Source organism: Coregonus clupeaformis, chromosome 27 (assembly GCF_020615455.1).
Source record: "Coregonus clupeaformis isolate EN_2021a chromosome 27, ASM2061545v1, whole genome shotgun sequence".
Classification (NCBI taxonomy): Eukaryota; Metazoa; Chordata; class Actinopteri; order Salmoniformes; family Salmonidae; genus Coregonus; species Coregonus clupeaformis.
This window is the reverse complement of record NC_059218.1, coordinates 38,111,934-38,130,940: the sequence shown is the minus strand read 5'-3', so window position 1 is coordinate 38,130,940 and position 19,007 is coordinate 38,111,934. Positions and strand designations below refer to the sequence as shown.

Genomic DNA, 19,007 nt, shown 5'->3' with positions numbered 1-19,007 from the left:
CTGGTAAGAGACCCACATTCCCACTGGAGAGACTTGGTGTTGATAAATGTGTTATGTTGTGATAAGGTATAGAGTATAGGTACTGGCAAATATATTCTGACTGGTTCTCTCTGTGTACGAATATGCCAAAATTTGTGAGCTAATTAGTATTGGCGATAATTCTATAAAGCATAGAAGAGGACTTGTTATAAATGAATCATGAATACCACATAACAACGTTAGCCAACTAAGACTGTGGAAGATCACAACTGATCATCAACAGGGTCACTGCATAGTGCAAATAGCATTATGTACAGCAATTAGGAACAAACTATTGTCGAACAGAGCTGAAATGACAGGACAATTTCAATATTCATACCCCTTCACTTCTTCCACTTTGTTATGTTACAGCCTTACTCTAAAATGGATAAAATTGTTTTTTTCCCTCATCAATCTACACACAATACCCCATAAGGACAAAGCAAAAATGTTTTTTAGATTTTTTTGCAAATGTATATATTTAAATAAAAAAAGATTAGTAGAACAACAGCATGTATATATTTAAATAAAAAAAGATTAGTAGAACAACAGCATCTAGTAAAGATGAGGTCAAGCGTATTGCCTGCCTTGTGAGTAGGGGGGGACGGTGAGAGGGTGAGGTCAAAAGAGGAGAGGAGTGGAAAGAAGGAGGCAGAGAGAAATGAGTCAAATGTAGACGTAGGGAGGTTGAAATCCCCCAGAACTGTGAGGGGTGAGCCATCCTCAGGAAAGGAACTTATCAAGGCGTCAAGCTCATTGATGAACTCTCCAAGGGAACCTGGAGGGCGATAGATGACAAGGATATTAAGCTTAAATGGGCTAGTGACTGTGACAGCATGGAATTCAAATGAGGAGATAGACAGATGGGTCAGGGGAAAAATTGAGAATGTCCACTTGGGAGAGATGAGGATTCCTGTGCCACCACCCCGCTGACCAGATGCTCTCGGGGTATGCGAGAACACATGGTCAGACGAGGAGAGAGCAGTAGGAGTAGCAGTGTTTTCAGTGGTAATCCATGTTTCCGTCAGCGCCAAGAAGTCGAGGGACTGGAGGGTAGCATAGGCTGAGATGAACTCTGCCTTGTTGGCAGCAGAACGGCAGTTCCAGAGGCTGCCTGAGACCTGGAACTCCACGTGGGTGGTGCGTGCAGGGACCACCAGGTTAGAGAGGCAGCAGCCACGCGGTGTGAGGCGTTTGTATAGCCTGTGCAGAGAGGAGAGAACAGGGATAGGCAGAGGCATAGTTGACAGGCTGCAGCAAATGGCTACAATAATGCAGAGGAGATCGGAATGAAATGAACTAAACATCTGGGAAAGGAGAGAGCGGGGCCTCCCTCACCACAACTCCCAAATATAACTCTCCCAACTTCCACCTCAGAAACTATAATTGTTGTAAACTACAGCGGTTCAATGTTTTCTAGGAATAGACTAACTTAGTTTATTCAGCTAGCTAACTAGGTACAGTATTATTCCATGAAAATCGTCCGGGCACCTAGTCATAAGACGCCACAGCCAGCTAGCATGCCGGACTCCAACAACACGGTTTAGCGCCAATACTCGGCCACAACAAACCACTAGTGTATCAACACGCAAGCAGATCGTTCGTGTCCGTGTCTAACGTTGTGGGTTAGTCCCGACAGCTTGAGCGAGTCCGTCGTCAACTTATTCAGCCAGTTAGTTAGCTAGAATAGTTAGCAAACTAGCTAGCCATTGCTTTCAGACAAAGAAGAACCCCTCCTTTCACGGCACAAACACACAGAGAGAGCCAAACTAACGTTAACTAGTCACCCATGTCCCGAATTCCTTGAATGACTCGGGCTACCAATATGTAAAAAACAAAACACGAATGTAGGTTATGACTTACCCCTAGCAGCTACTGTTAGCTAGCCAAGTGCAAAGCTAGCCACTGAATTGACTCAGCCAGTTCGCGTCTGTTCGCTAGGTCGTTCCAGCTATTGTTTACTAGTAGCTATCCAGGTAGCAACACGCTAGCTAAATTTCAAGCACAGTAGCCACTTGCTACCTAACGTTAACGGTTCAGACAATGAGGTTAGAAAACAGCTGAATGGTAGGCAATTATTGTATGTAATTATTGTAGGCAGCCAGCTGGCGTAATTACAGGCACTCTCAGGCGTGAAACAACTATACCGTTGCTAATAGCTACTCGCCAGCTAGTCCAGGTGGTGGGCTAGCTAGCTAGCTTCGTGCTACACCGGGCACAGCCAAATACAATACTAACCTACAATAAATACATACAACAACCCACGATAACTACCTACAATACCTAACTACAATCTAAATACATAGTTTAAGCCTTACTCGACAAAGCCCAAGCTATGTATAAAGCCAAGCTTACCCGACGCCAAGCTTACCCGACGACCTCCTCCTTCGACCTCCCCCCAGAGGCCCTGTCAACTTATATAGACAGGTGTGTGCCTTTCCAAATCATGTACAATCAATTGAATTTACCACAGGTGGACTCCAATCAAGTTGTAGAAACATCAAGGATGATCAATGGAAACAGGATGCACCTGAGCTCAATTTCGAGTCTCATAGCAAAGGGTCTGAATACTTATGTAAATAAGGCATTTCTGTTTTTCATTTTTAATACATTTGCAAAAATTTCTAAAAACCTGTTTTCGCTTTGTCATTATGGGGTATTGTGTGTAGATTGATAAGGATTTTTTTTTTTTTATCCATTTTAGAATAAGGCTGTAAGGTAACAAAATGTGGAAAAGTGAAGGGGTCTGAATACTTTCCGAATGCACTGTATCTCTCATTTTACATGATTATAGAGAACAAAGTTAGAAACGTGTGTCGATATTTTCATGTTGGTGTAAGATCGTCCCAAAATAAGACACCCCCCTCCCCTCCAGGTTGTTTTGCAGACAGCAGGGTGATAACTTCTGGTAACATCACAGCAAAGATTGGTCATGCTGTGACTCTGTCCTGTGAGCTGTCTGGAGACGGGGAGGTGTCCCAGGTTGAGTGGAGAATTGGAGGGTGTGATGGCCATAGGATACTGGTTTCTAACACAAACAACCCAATTGTCGTGGAGCCGGACTATATCAACCGTGTCTCTGCTGTGACGATGCGTGGATACACGTTACTAGAAACACAGAGGAATGACGCTGGGCCGTACTGCTGCTCTCTCACAACCTTCCCACATGGGACTCTGAATGGTCGCCTTTATTTGTATCTGAGTGAATACACACAAACAGGTACTGCCCACCTTCACCAACTCCAAACCAGGCTAGCATGTACCTCACATATTTCTCTTCTACGCCAAGTTGTTCTGCCACAGAAGCACCTAGTCACCAAGATGACACCCACAGCCACCTAGTCACCAAGATGACACCCACAGCCACCACGCACGTGCTTTCGGAACTGTCACACTAACCTATACGTCAGCTATTGTAATAATCTGGATGTAGAAAATATAAGATATTTCTAACTAGTTCCCTCCTGTTTTGTCAGCCTTCGGTGAATCTCCTCTCATAATGATTGTGTCCATTGCGAGTGGGATTCTGGGAGTGCTGGTGCTGGGAGGGACCATAATGGCACTGTTGCTCTGTAAGGTGAGACCCACACATCTACCCATAACACCTCTCTCACTTCATAGCTATTTCAGCCTGGTTCTGAGAGAGGGCTAGAGATTAAATTATCTAATGCCCTTAGGTGGCTATAATCGGAACTGCAGTGTAGCTTGGTGGCTGCGATTGATACATGTTGTGACGCCAAGCTGCTATACAACCCAATTTCTCTCCAAAGTGTTTAATGGCACATTCCTATATTCACAGAGGTGTAGAAGACCAGTGCAGGACCCTGTGCATGTGGCAGTTCATCCACAGGGGTTTCCACAAAACCACCCCTCCATCCTCCAGAACAGCCAGGCCCATGCTCCCCCACCACAGAGGAGTAACAATGAGGAGGAGGAGGAGGAGGACAGGGACATGGATTACTTGAACATTGCAGTGCTTCGCCTCCCCAGAATTCCGCCTACTGCCTCGGGGAAGAGATAGAGAATACTGCACTCTCATACACACAGAATAAAATACAAACAAACAAAGACATGTATTCATAAAGACACAATATACTGTATACACACACTCACTGGCACAAAAGCAGTAACATTCACACACTTTACCTTAATTTGGTTTGGGACAATTTCCAGTGTAGCATCTCCCCTATTCTGAAGTAAAGATTTTATGTCAGATTTGATCATCGTAAGAAGCAGTCTTATTGTGCTGGTTATGCTTCCTAAATATCTTGTGTTTTCTAATGAAACAGAATTCAATGTGTCTCAAACACACAGAATGGTCCTGAAGCATGATTTAAACACTACACTCTTAGAAAAGGGTTCTTTGGCTGTCCCCATAAATCTAATCTAATCAAACTTTATTTAAAGTGCATTTAGAATCACTTTACATTAAAACAATAGTAAAAGGACATAGAAAGCAAAACAATCACTTATTAAAAGCCCCCCAAGTTGTAGGCTTCTAATAGTAGAGTCTGAGCAGCTGGAGATGAGGGCATTATAGTAGTCTAGCCTACATGAAACAAATGCATGGACCAGTTTCTAATTCTGGAAACATTCCTGAGATGGAAGTATGCTGTTCTGGATATGCTTTCTATGTGGTTGTCAAAAGTTAGGCCGGGGTCAAAGGTAACACCAAGGTTTTTAACAATCATGTTTGGTGTAATGAGGTAACCATCAATGTTGAGAGTGAGGTCTGACACTTTGTTTGTAAGTTTCTTGTGACCAAGTAGTATAATTTCCGTCTTATCAGAGTTTAAAAGCAATAAGTTGGTTGACTGTAAAGCATCGTCTGGTTTAAAATATAAATACAATTGGGTATCATCAGCATAGCAATGAAAGTGCATGTTGTACTAACAGTTGACATTACCAGGGGGTATCATGTACAAGGAAAATAAAAGGGATCCAAGCAAAGAACCTTGGGGAACGCCACATTCAACCTTGGAACGTTCAGATGAATTATTGCCCATCTGAACAAATTGATACCGCTCAGAGAGGTATGATTTAAAACTATTGAGAACCTGTCCTTGTAGACCATCCAAGTCTTCAAGCCTCTTAGTGAGAATAGCATGATCAATCGTATCGAAGGCAGCACTTAAATCTAAAAGAACAAGAATAGAGACATGACCACGGTCAGGGGACAGCAGTAGGTAATTTACTGTCTTGACAAGTGCAGTCTCAGTGCTGTGAAATGGTCTAAAACCGGATTGGTAGGTTTCAAAGATACTGTGTGAATTTAAAAGCAATGTCAGCTGCTGGGCTACGGCCTTCTCTAGTATCTTAGAAAGGAAGAGGAGGTTTGAGATCGGGCCTATAGTTTTTTGTTCATCTGGTTCAAGTTTAGTATTTATTTTTTATGTCTAATTACAGCCAATTTATGAGATTCAGGAAGTATCCCCCTTTGGAGAGATGTGTTTAAAATGTTAAGCCTTGGCTTGCTTTTTGGGTATAGGGTCAAGTTGGCAGGTGGTAGGCTTGGAGTGCATCATAAGTTCAACCATGCCATCATAAATCAGGGGTGTTAAACAATCCAGAAGAGCTGTGATCTCCTCATAATCCTGTAGGGTTTGTGGCATAGCAGATGGATTCTTTGAGATTTTAGCTCTAATTGTAGTAATTTTAGCTCTAACTTGTAATAAAATCATTACAGGTGAGGCTAGAAAAATGCTCAGGGCAGGTTGGGGCCTGCTTCTCTGTGAGGCTGGCTCAGGGCAGAGTGGGGCCTGCTTCTCTGTGAGGCTGGCTCAGGGCAGGCTGGGGCATTCTTCTCTGAGGCTGGCTACAGTGCTGAAGAGAAATCTAGGGTTATTTTTGTTATCATCTATTAATTTAGAGAAGTAGGACGCATGCACAGATGCTAGGGCTTGCTTGTATTCGGTGATGCTGTCTTGCCATGCCAGCCGGTATACCTCAAACTTGGAGGAACGGCATTTACGCTCTAGCTTTCTGGCGGCACGATTCAGGGCTCGGGTATGGTCAGTGTACCAGGGGGCAAGCTTTCTTAGGGTACATTTTTTATTTCTAATAGGTGCCACTGTATCTAGGGCTGTTGTAAGAGTAAATCATCCGTCATGTGGTGAACTGTGGTAAGAATGTTAGAATCTGTAACATCTGGGAGGATGTCAATATGTTTTTGAAGTGAGGAGGAATTTACAAGGCGGCTAAAATCTAATCCAGGTTCAGCTCTAGGGCGGACTGCCAATTTAATTTCAAAAGTTATAAGAAAGTGTTCTGAGAGTACAGGATTATGAGGAGAGACTGATACATCTAAAACATCAATACCATAGGACAGGGCTAGGTCTAGTGTATGGCTATGGCAGTGGGTGGGCACGGATATATAGCCGCGGGAAGTAGTTTGGGGGTGGGGTGCTGTGATTTGGGCAGCGATGCAGGAAAATAAAATTGCCCGTGCTACAGACGTCTATATTGGTCCGCTAATACAGGACTAGTAAAGGCCCAGTGCACTACTTTTGTCAAAATTGTTTAACTAAATGTATTTCTATTTGAGTGTTTACCAGCATTTGTAACTTGAGTCTGATAATTATCTGTACAAAACAGTTAATCTGATAATACTTGTGGAATATAAAAATACTTGCTTGATATTTTTTCCAGTTTCTTGAAATACTTTGCAAATGCTACTTATTTCTATGTGAAAACTGAAATGGTCTATTATTTCATTTTACATTTTAGTAGACATTCTACTCCAAAGCAATTTACAGTAGTGAGTGCATACATTTTCATACTTTTTTGTACTGGTCCCTCGTGGGAATCAAACCCACAACCCTAGCATTGCAAGCGCCATGCTCTACCAACTGAGCCACATTATCACATCACATTATCACAAACCATTTGATGTCTCAATGTACTCAATTACTGTATTGTACATAGTTTTTCTTCATGGTGATGGAAAGTCTACAGGTACAAACCTAGATGACCAGCCTATGTACAATACAGGAATGTACATTTACATTAAGTGGTTTGTAAGGATGGTAAATTAATACTGCACAAAAAGTGATTGTTTTCTATGTTATTTGATAAAGAAAAATATTTAATTTGATGTGGATGTTTTGGGTCTTTGCCCATAACTTTGCACCTTTTGATGTAAATGTTTGAGGACAGGGTTTTGTTCTTTCTGGATTCCATTAGAACGACGATCGCAGAGAAAGGGACAGGGCAACAACTCTTACAATTCCAATTTATGAATCCTGCAAGATACTGTTCTTAATTATACAACTACACCTTTTTTGCCAAAGCGGAGATGCTGAAAAAAAATGTTTTGCCGACGCTACAGACGTCTAATACAGCACTAGTAAAGGCCCAGTGCAGTATTTTTGTGAAAAAATACATTTTTCAAAAAATATATAGTTTAATTATTATTATTATTATTATTAATTTTTTACAAATTCAGGGGGTGCTGCAGCACCCTCAGCACCCTCAGCATCCCTACTTCCCGCAGCTATGCACGGATACATTCTGAGCAAAGCCAAAAGACTCTATACGAGAGGAAAACGCTATACCCAGGGCATCACTGTTATTGTCCACATGTACATTAAAATCACCTACAAATACTATTTTGTCTGATAGGATTACAGCAAAATTCAGCAAATTCTGTCAAAAACATAGTATAAGGACCAGGTGGTCTGTAAACAGTGCCAAGAATAAAATCATCCAAGTAGTCTTTTGCCTTAGGCATGGTATAGTTCAGAGTGAGTCCCTCAAAGGAGGACAAGTCAGTAGCAGCAGTAGGTTTTAAACAGTGTCCGGGCTCGTGTATCATGGCTATCCCACCACCTCTTCCTGATTCACCAGATGTCTGTGAGTTTAAAAAAGCCACTGGAGATGTCTCATTTAGAGGACTCATCAGGTCTCAGCCAGGTCTCTGTTAAACTCATAGCATCTATCTTACTCTCAGTAATACCAGGTCTCTGTTAAACTGAAAAGTATGTGGACACCCTTTCAAATTAGTGGATTCGGCTATTTCAGCCACACCCGTTGCTGATAAGTCTATAAAATCAAGCACACAGCCATGCAATCTCCATAGACAAACATTGGCAGTATAATGGCCTTACTGAAGAGCTCAGTGACTTTCAACGTGGGACCGTCATAGGATGCCACCTTTCCAACAAGTCAGTTTGTCAAATTTTGCCCCTGCTAGAGCTGCCCCGGTCAACTGTAAGTGCTGTTATTGTGAAGTGGAAACATCTATGAGCAACAACGGCTCAGCCGCGAAGTGGTAGGCCACACAAGCTAACAGAACGGGACCGCCGAGTGCTGAAGCGCGTAGCGTGTACAAATCATCTGTCCTCGGTTGCAACACTCACTGCCGAGTTCCAAACTGCCTCTGGAAGCAACGTCAGCACAATAACTGTTCATCGGGAGCTTCATGAAAAGGGTTTCCATGGCCGAGTAGCCGCACTCAAGATCACCATGCACAATGCCAAGTGTCAGCTGGAGTGGTGTAAAGCTCGCCGCCATTGGACTCTGGAGCAGTGGAAACGCGTTCTCTGGAGTGATGAATCATGCTTCACCATCTGGCAGTCCGACAGACTAATCTGGGTTTGGCGGATGCCAGGAGAACACTACCTGCCCCAATGCATAGTGCCAACTGTAAAGTTCGGTGTAGGAGGAATAACGGTCTAGAGGATTCTGTGCTTCCAACTTTGTGGCAACAGTTTGGGGAAGGCCCTTTCCTGTTTCAGCATGACAATGCCGCCGTGCATAAAGTGAGGTCCATACAGAAATGGTTTGTCGAGATCGGTGTGGAAGAACTTGACTGGCCTGCACAGAGCCCTGACCTCAACCCCATTGAACACCTTTGGGATGAATTGGAATGCAGACTGCGAGCCAGGCCTAATCGCCCAACATCAGTGCCCGACCTCACTAATGCTCTTGTGGCTGAATGGAAACAAGTCCCCGCAGCAATGTTCCAACATCTAGTGGAAAGCCTTCCCAGAAGAGTGGAGGCTGTTATAGCAGCAAAGGGGGGACCAACTCCATATTAATGCCCATGATTTTGGAATGAGATGTTCGACGAGCAGGTGTCCACATACTTTTGGTAATGTAGTGTATCTTACTGTCTGTAATACCAGGTCTCTGTTAAACTGATAACATTTATCTTACTGTCAGTAATAAGTTCATTTTTAAGTGCAGTTTTAGGACTGAGAGATATAATATTCAATAGGCCAGTGTGATAAATTGATTAGATTTGATGGGTCTGAATGGTAATGAGATTACTCACATTTGATCCAGGCTGTTTTTGTATTCTTTGTAGTCTGGGCATGGGGTATACAGGTTGGATGGAATGAATCAAAGTTTGCAAAGAAGCAATTTCTTCACTACAGACAGACAGTCAGTTTTTAAAACAGCTGGCAATGTTGCTGGAGAGTACACTGGACCAATGTTGCTGGAGAGTACACTGGACCAATGTTGCTGGAGAGTACACTGGACCAATGTTGCTGGAGAGAACACTGGACCAATGTTGCTGGAGAGTACACTGGACCAATGTTGCTGGAGAGAACACTGGACCAATGTTGCTGGAGAGTACACTGGAACAATGTTGCTGGAGAACACTGGACCAATGTTGCTGGAGAGTACACTGGACCAATGTTGCTGGAGTACACTGGACCAATGTTGCTGGAGAGTACACTGGACCAATGTTGCTGGAGAGAACACTGGACCAATGTTGCTGGAGAGTACACTGGACCAATGTTGCTGGAGAGTACACTGGACCAATGTTGCTGGAGAGAACACTGGACCAATGTTGCTGGAGTACACTGGACCAATGTTGCTGGAGAGTACACTGGACCAATGTTGCTGGAGAGTACACTGGACCAATGTTGCTGGAGAGAACACTGGACCAATGTTGCTGGAGAGTACACTGGACCAATGTTGCTGGAGAGTACACTGGACCAATGTTGCTGGAGAGTACACTGGACCAATGTTGCTGGAGAGAACACTGGACCAATGTTGCTGGAGAGTACACTGGACCAATGTTGCTGGAGAGTACACTGGACCAATGTTGCTGGAGAGTACACTGGAACAATGTTGCTGGAGAACACTGGACCAATGTTGCTGGAGAGTACACTGGACCAATGTTGCTGGAGAGTACACTGGACCAATGTTGCTGGAGAGAACACTGGACCAATGTTGCTGGAGAGTACACTGGACCAATGTTGCTGGAGCGAACACTGGACCAATGTTGCTGGAGAGAACACTGGACCAATGTTGCTGGAGAGAACACTGGACCAATGTTGCTGGAGAGAACACTGGACCAATGTTGCTGGAGAGTACACTGGACCAATGTTGCTGGAGAGTACACTGGACCAATGTTGCTGGAGAGAACACTGGACCAATGTTGCTGGAGAGTACACTGGAACAATGTTGCTGGAGAACACTGGACCAATGTTGCTGGAGAGTACACTGGACCAATGTTGCTGGAGTACACTGGACCAATGTTGCTGGAGAGTACACTGGACCAATGTTGCTGGAGAGAACACTGGACCAATGTTGCTGGAGAGTACACTGGAACAATGTTGCTGGAGAACACTGGACCAATGTTGCTGGAGAGTACACTGGACCAATGTTGCTGGAGAGAACACTGGACCAATGTTGCTGGAGAGTACACTGGAACAATGTTGCTGGAGAACACTGGACCAATGTTGCTGGAGAGTACACTGGACCAATGTTGCTGGAGTACACTGGACCAATGTTGCTGGAGAGTACACTGGACCAATGTTGCTGGAGAGAACACTGGACCAATGTTGCTGGAGAGTACACTGGACCAATGTTGCTGGAGAGTACACTGGACCAGTGTTGCTGGAAAGAACACTGGACCAATGTTGCTGGAGAGTACACTGGACCAATGTTGCTGGAGAGAACACTGGACCAATGTTGCTGGAGAGTACACTGGACCAATGTTGCTGGAGAGTACACTGGACCAATGTTGCTGGAGAGTACACTGGACCTTTGCGGTTTGGATGTAGCCCATCCCATAGGAGAACACTTTTTGGTTCCAGGTAGAACAAGTTCCAGGTAGCACCCTTTTAACCCACATTAAATTAAATCAAACAGTGAGGACAATAAAGTAAGATGAACATTTTTGAGCAGTATTCAACAGCCATTTATAAGCCTTATTGAATTATCAGAGGGAGTCACCAGTAGAGACCCATGTCTATTATGTTGCAAGAACATTCCTGTGTCCAGGTTTCTGAGGGTTAGGAGAATAAGATTTCGACTCCCAGCTCAGGCCTGTGAGCAATAGGATAAAGTGGTTCTCACTCTGCTTGCCCTGACCCAAAGTTATGCTTCCAGTGTAGCAGGTTTCATTGGACAGGAAAAGGCGCAACGCTCGCTCACCATTAAAAATATGTAGTTTTATTAGACAAGTTTAAAAGGGAATGGACAAGTTCATAAAGGGCACAGGGAAGACAATTAGGGAGAAAACTCTTCAGCTGGTGGTGCTAATGAGAGACAGTGTGGTAGACCATACAGGTTGGTACTCAGGGTGTGGTGTGCTGTGGTCAATGTCTCCACCTAGTGATGAAAAAGCTCACATTCTAAATGAGATGTCCAACCCTTTTTTAGATAACCTGGTCATTTGGAAACTTTACATCGATTACATTTTTGTCAGGGGCACAACTTTCACTGGGAACATGTCCCCCCCACATTCTGAAATTGCATTTTTGTCCCCCCCAGTTGTATCATTGGAAGGTGGTACGAAACGAGGCAACGGTGTGCTTTAGGACCATGGGAATGCCTCAGAGCGGTAGGCTGTTTGGAGTATTTATCTGAGTGGATAATTAATTGTATTATGTCGTCCCCCCCACTTCTAAAACCAAAGTCGCGCCCCTGATTTTTGTTGTCTACAAGGGTGACCTAAAGTCCTTGAGGTGCTTTCACCAATTTCTGAATTCCATTACAGGACACCTGCGCTTCACTATGGAACATGACGAGGGAGGACTATACTTCCTGGACATACGTGTCAACAAAACCGGTACCTTCCTCACATCTGATCTATTCAGAAAGAGCACAGACAGAAACAATTTCCTCCACGCTCAAAGTTGCCACCCTCCCACCCTAAAGAAAAGTCTCCCTATAAGTCAACTACAGTGGGGAAAAAAAGTATTTAGTCAGCCACCAATTGTGCAAGTTCTCCCACTTAAAAAGATGAGAGAGGCCTGTAATTTTCATCATAGGTACACGTCAACTATGACAGACAAAATGAGAAAAAAAATTCCAGAAAATCACATTGTAGGATTTTTAATGAATTTATTTGCAAATTATGGTGGAAAATAAGTATTTGGTCAATAACAAAAGTTTCTCAATACTTTGTTATATACCCTTTGTTGGCAATGACACAGGTCAAACGTTTTCTGTAAGTCTTCACAAGGTTTTCACACACTGTTGCTGGTATTTTGGCCCATTCCTCCATGCAGATCTCCTCTAGAGCAGTGATGTTTTGGGGCTGTCGCTGGGCAACACGGACTTTCAACTCCCTCCAAAGATTTTCTATGAGGTTGAGATCTGGAGACTGGCTAGGCCACTCCAGGACCTTGAAATGCTTCTTACGAAGCCACTCCTTCGTTGCCCGGGCGGTGTGTTTGGGATCATTGTCATGCTGAAAGACCCAGCCACGTTTCATCTTCAATGCCCTTGCTGATGGAAGGAGGTTTTCACTCAAAATCTCACAATACATGGCCCCATTCATTCTTTCCTTTACATGGATCAGTCGTCCTGGTCCCTTTGCAGAAAAACAGCCCCAAAGCATGATGTTTCCACCCCCATGCTTCACTGTAGGTATGGTGTTCTTTGGATGCAACTCTGCATTCTTTGTCCTCCAAACACGACGAGTTGAGTTTTTACCAAAAAGTTCTATTCTGGTTTCATCTGACCATATGACATTCTCCCAATCCTCTTCTGGATCATCCAAATGCACTCTAGCAAACTTCAGACGGGCCTGGACATGTACTGGCTTAAGCAGGGGGACACATCTGGCACTGCAGGATTTGAGTCCCTGGCGGCGTAGTGTGTTACTGATGGTAGGCTTTGTTACTTTGGTCCCAGCTCTCTGCAGGTCATTCACTAGGTCCCCCCGTGTGGTTCTGGGATTTTTGGGGTGAGATCTTGCGTGGAGCCCCAGATTGAGGGAGATTATCAGTGGTCTTGTATGTCTTCCATTTACTAATAATTGCTCCCACAGTTAATTTCTTCAAACCAAGCTGCTTACCTATTGCAGATTCAGTCTTCCCAGCCTGGTGCAGGTCTACAATTTTGTTTCTGGTGTCCTTTGACAGCTCTTTGGTCTTGGCCATAGTGGAGTTTGGAGTGTGACTGTTTGAGGTTGTGGACAGGTGTCTTTTATACTGATAACAAGTTCAAACAGGTGCCATTAATACAGGTAACGAGTGGAGGACAGAGGAGCCTCTTAAAGAAGAAGTTACAATTCTGTGAGAGCCAGAAATCTTGCTTGTTTGTAGATGACCAAATACTTATTTTCCACCATAATTTGCAAATAAATTCATAAAAAATCCTACAGTGTGATTTTCTGGATTATTTTTTCTCAATTTGTCTGTCATAGTTGACGTGTACCTATGATGCAAATTACAGGCCTCTCTCATCTTTTTAAGTGGGAGAACTTGCACAATTGGTGGCTGACTAAATATTTTTTTCCCCCACTGTACATAGGGTCAAGCACATCTGCTCCAGTGAAAGCGCATTCAATAGAAGAAAGGATGAACTCCTGGAAAGATTCAGAGCAAACGGCTACAATCAGACATGGTTCAAGCTGAAAGTAAACTCATGAAAGTAAACTCATGGATGTCCCTAGAGCACAACTACTGAGAAAGCCCACAAACCCTAGAGAGCCAGACCTCCTATCCAACTGATCCCTATCTACACCCCACAAAGTCCAGTACTACTAGGCATCATTAAAAAAAACATTGGCATATTCTACGCTCAGACTCAGCTCTAGGTAATACATTTCAGCAGCCTCCTGCGGCCGCCTACCGTAGAGCTAAAAACATTAAAGACAGTGTTGTCCGATCCGACATCAGCCAAGGCGCAAACAAGACCAGCCTCCTGCTTATTCCCCCCGGCAACTACAAGTGTGGCAATTGTACTCAATGCCAGTACACCAAACATATGAAAAGTTTCTCGCACCCCAAATCAGGTCGAGACATCAAAATCTAAAGTACCATCAATTGTAATTCTCGCAATGTGATCTATGTGATTGTGCATCTTATTTTACCTAGCAGAAACTTCAAGGGAGTTGCGCACTAGAATGTGTGAGCACCGAAGTGCCATTCCACGTGCTGAACCCAACAGCCCAGTGGCCCTCCATTTCAAAGAGAGAGGACACTCGCTTTGTGAGTTTTTTATTTATTTTGGAATTGAACAAGTAAGTAAAAACAAACGCGGTGGCGATGTTGACAAACACTGAAGGTCCAGAGAGACATTCTGGATCCATTCCTTAGATACTTTAGTCCCCAGAGGTCTTAATCTAGAGAAGGACTATAGTATGCTTTTGTGAAAGGCCCCATCCCTTTGTTGGTCCAGTGACAACCCCCTCCCCCCATTTGCACTTCTTGTTTACACATGGAAGGAGCTTACTAGCTCGCTAACTGTTGTCCGAACCAGTTGTTAGACCTCTTTGCTTTTGATGTTTTTTGTTGTTATCCCTAGTTCTGCTTAGCCCTGTTGTTTATTTTTCAATACACAACATATTCAACATGTATTATATACAGTAGTAGTGGTTGTGTATCTATTACCCCTACTGTAGTTGAAAAAAGCTTGTCCAGTTTTCCAATTGTTGTTTATTGGTTTCACTCCTGTATTTAATCACTAGGTAGAGACATTGACCACTGCACTCCAACCCTGTTCCTTTAGAGCTACCCTCCTGTAGGTTTTAACTCCAACCCTGTTCCTGGAGAGCTACCCTCCTGTAGGTTTTAACTCCAACCCTGTTCCTGGAGAGCTACCCTCCTGTAGGTTTTAACTCCAACCCTGTTCCTGGAGAGCTACCCTCCTGTAGGTTTTAACTCCAACCCTATTCCTGGAGAGCTACCCTCCTGTAGGTTTTCGCTCCAACCCCAGGTGTCACTAACCTGATTCCTTTTATCAACCTGCTAATTATTAGAATCTACAGGACGGCAGCTCTCCAGGAACAGGGTTGGGCAGTCCTGCCCTATATGAACTTGTCCATTCCCTTTGTGATTATTCTGAAGGATGCCATTGAAAGCCGAAACGTCAATATTTTAAACTTGTCTAATAAAACTACGTATTTTTCATGGTGAGCGAACGTTGCACCTTTTCCTGTCCAATGAAGTCTACACATTTTTAGGTTGCACCTCTACTCATGTTGGTTGAGCACCTTCTACTTCTTTCCAGTGTAGCAGGTAAAATAAATATACTGCTTTAGCAGTGACCCAGTTTATCTCCTTTGTCAGGTTACTGGAATTCTTTGCAGTTTGGTTGTTTTCAGTTGTTGTTTTTTTTACCTGCCTAATGGGGTAACCACACTTTCCCGACTGCCATAAATTGTATGTTATTCACTTAAACAATGGGGATTAACCAGAAAGATCCTAATTAGGCTAGGCCTACTGGAAAATTCAGTTTTGTTATTTTCAGTTAATTCTTAAAAGTCTAAGCTGTAGGGGGGGGTTCTAAGCTGACATGGAATTGTTTTAAGAAGGTCATTTCATGGCTCATTTAGCTATTTGATTTAGAATTATAGGACCCCTTTAGGTATCATAAAATAATATTTAAATGATTTGGTAAAATATTGAATTTGGCCTTTATACTATAGCCCATAGAAACACATTGAATAACACATACATAAATGGCAACAAAAAAAGAAATCATAAGGAATCATCTATTGAAGTGTCTGTCCTATAGGAAATATATATATTTACACATTTAACCCCTTATTTTTGTTGGCACAAAACTACCTCCATACTTCCATTAATTTGTATGGGTAACCTTTAGACGAGTCCCATGACACCTGAGTCTCCCCTTTCTATAGAGTGGTCATATTTTTTCTAGGCCAAACCGATCAGATGTCACAGACGTTTTCGTGAGAAGACGATTTTCGGGATGTCTCCTGGACTGAAAAACACGCTGTAGCTCTGCCACTTTCCACCACAAATGCGAAAGGGCAACATGCGGTGGATTGAGACGCAGCCCATGCAAAAATGGATATCTCTAGTTTAAATTGACGGATTTTGATGGATTATTATTACTTACTGGTGTGTCAATAGATTTTAAAAAATCACTTTTGCTCAATTTGCCTCGTGATTGAACCGCCCACTGCTATAGCCGCACCTCCGCCTAAACTATTCTAAGGTGGAAGGGGGTTTAGCAATTTTTATACATTAACAAAATAGTGCCTTTCTGGTCATATATACCTTCAATGACATAATATATTAATTTAAACATGTATTAACTTCAAATGTTAAAGCTTGGTTTAAGTGCCCTATGTTTTTTTCGTTATAGGATACAGCAGCAGTTTTTCCACTTCATAAACATAATGGTACCTTCTAAAAAAACATGACTCAAGTCATGTGATGTGACTATATAAACAGGGAAGTGAACATCCATTTGTGAAATATTTCAGTCGTAAATATTTTAAGCTGTAAGTAACTTTCTTTCTGCAACTAATCATGATGAAGTGTGGCGGTACCGCCGAGGTAAAGGATGCCACACCCGAAGTGCAGAAAATCTGCGATGAGGTGAGCATATTTCCTTAATTTATCCTGCATAGTCCAGCTGTCCCATAGCTGAGGAACGCTCAGCTCCGTTTTCGAGGCGGAAAACTAGTCGCGCGATTTGCTAGGAACCACATGGACTTACCATAAGTTGATACTTGTAAAAGTATAAATTCTGTACACGCTTACCTGTACAACTGCGGTCCTTCTGCGGGGTGCTGACATTCACTTTTAATAACTTAAAAACGAATACAATCACCGACTTTTTAATCATTTGTTGCTTAACTCTGCGCGAGAGTGCCAATTGAATCGCAGTTACTACGTCAAGGCCGCTACGTCTCCATATGAGTAACACAAATTAGGAAAAAATCGATGGTGGTTTTCGATAGAAGTATTTATTAAAAGTATGAATTTCAGCACCCTGCGGAAGGACCGCTGTTGTACAGGACAAACAGCTGCAGGTAAACTTTTTCAGAATTGTGATTTTTACAAGTATCGACTGATGGTGACTGAATGTTGTTGCTATCAAATCGCGTGACCAGTTATCAATACTCAACTCCGCCTTGATATAAGATAATGGAGTTGAACGTTCCTCAGCTGTCCCACTGAACATCCTCAATTTTTAAGAGTTGATACTCAGACTTGATGAAGGTGTAATCTTAAACCTAGACGTTGTTGAATAATCAGCTCTACAGTGTTATGTTATATATGGTCTCTGGTATTATGGTAAATGTCCAACTTATAGGCCTGTAGGCGTGCATTTGCGTAGGCTATTTGGAGTAAATGTGGAATGCTGTGGGAACAACTGAGTCATTGCCTTACTGTATTTTAAATGTTTCTAGATGAAGCCATATGCAGAGGAGAAAGCTGGAAAGAAGTTTGATGTTTTTGCTGCCAAAACATTCACAACACAAGTTGTGGCGGGGACCAACTTCTTCATTAAAGTGAGAGTGTTTAATTTAAATATAATTTCTAGCCAATTTTTTTGCTAAACTAAATGTCTCCAGTTCCACTCAACGATATTTATTAACCCTAGATGACTGACAGGGGGGCGCTCTTGTGAAGCTGCTGCACAACAATTTTGGTACTCCTCAATTGTAAATCAAAATAAAGATTTAGGAAGCTATAAAAGAAATGCATTGATTTGTTTGACTAATATATTAGACACCTTAATGCATAGGCCTTCTTTTAAATTATATTAAGGGAACTGAACATTTAACATAAAAAAAAAAAAAAAAAATCCTTAAATTCCTGAACCATTTTTTTTAGAGTACCAATGTTACTGTCCCCACTACAACAAATACATTATTTTGTTTTCAAGCTCTGTGAGAGCTGTGACAGCCTGCCACACCCTCACAGCCCCTGTGTGGGGTTCAAAGCATTTGGCTGCATCAAGAATGTATAGGGAGTGAACCAGAGGCGGATGGTGGCACCTTAATTGGGGAGGACAGGCTCATAGTAATGGCTAAAACAGAATGAATGGAATGGTATCAAACGCATGATGTGGTTGATATCATTCCATTTACTCCATTCCAGCCATTATTATGAGCCGTCTTCCCCTCAACAGCCTCCTGTGGAGTGAACATGTACATACTGGAAGAGCTATGTGATCTCTAAATAAACAGATCATTACTCAGTCTCGACTCCCCATCCGCTATGCTTCACTAACCAGGCCCTATTCCTTCCTTCCTTCCTTTTCTCAAAGGTCCATGTTGGTGGAGATGAATTTATGCACCTGCGGGTCCATAGAACTCTACCCCACGCTGGCGGGAAACTGGAGCTTCATGGAGTACAGACTCCCAAAGCTCACCATGACCCCATTGGTTTCTTCTGATTACCTGTAACTCCCTGCAGAGGATGCCACACCTCTACTCCATGCCTGGATCATGTGTACCCTTGTTTATTATGGTCACCTGTACTGCATTATATACTTCCATTGGTAAATGTCTGTCTTTGGTACTAAAAGCTGTCTAAATCTTTTGACTAAATGGCTTTTGTTAGAACATAAATACAAATTTGACAGCCGACTGTTGTTTTTGTCAATCTATGCGGAGGTTAGTAGCCACTAACATGTTTCTCATGATTGCATGGTACATTTCGGGGAGGAGAGATTGTCAGTAGATATATATATTTTTTTCTCTCTGAAAGTTTTTAAATAAAGGAAAAGAAAGGGGGATACCTAGTCAGTACAACTGAATGCATTCAACTGAAATGTGTCTTCCGCATTTAACCCAACCCCTCTGAATCAGAGAG

At 42.8% G+C, this 19,007-nt stretch overlaps 1 protein-coding gene across 1 annotated transcript; it reads left to right on the top strand.

Annotated features, from left to right (window-relative positions):
- Positions 1-16,611: 16,611 nt before the first annotated feature.
- LOC121541933 (cystatin-B) lies at positions 16,612-18,779 on the top strand. Its single transcript, XM_041851328.2, has 3 exons — positions 16,612-16,778; positions 17,597-17,698; positions 18,460-18,779. Exons 1-3 carry the CDS (start codon positions 16,710-16,712, stop codon positions 18,586-18,588), a joined length of 300 nt encoding a protein of 99 aa, XP_041707262.1. The 5' UTR covers positions 16,612-16,709; the 3' UTR covers positions 18,589-18,779.
- The last annotated feature ends 228 nt before the right edge of the window (positions 18,780-19,007 follow it).

Coding starts and splice junctions, on each gene's coding strand:
- LOC121541933 (XM_041851328.2), top strand. CDS start 16,710: ATGATGAAGTGTGGCGGTACCGCCGAGGTAAAGGATGCCACACCCGAA. Junction 16,779..17,596: donor TGCAGAAAATCTGCGATGAG/GTGAGCATATTT, acceptor AAATGTTTCTAG/ATGAAGCCATATGCAGAGGA. Junction 17,699..18,459: donor GGACCAACTTCTTCATTAAA/GTGAGAGTGTTT, acceptor CTTTTCTCAAAG/GTCCATGTTGGTGGAGATGA.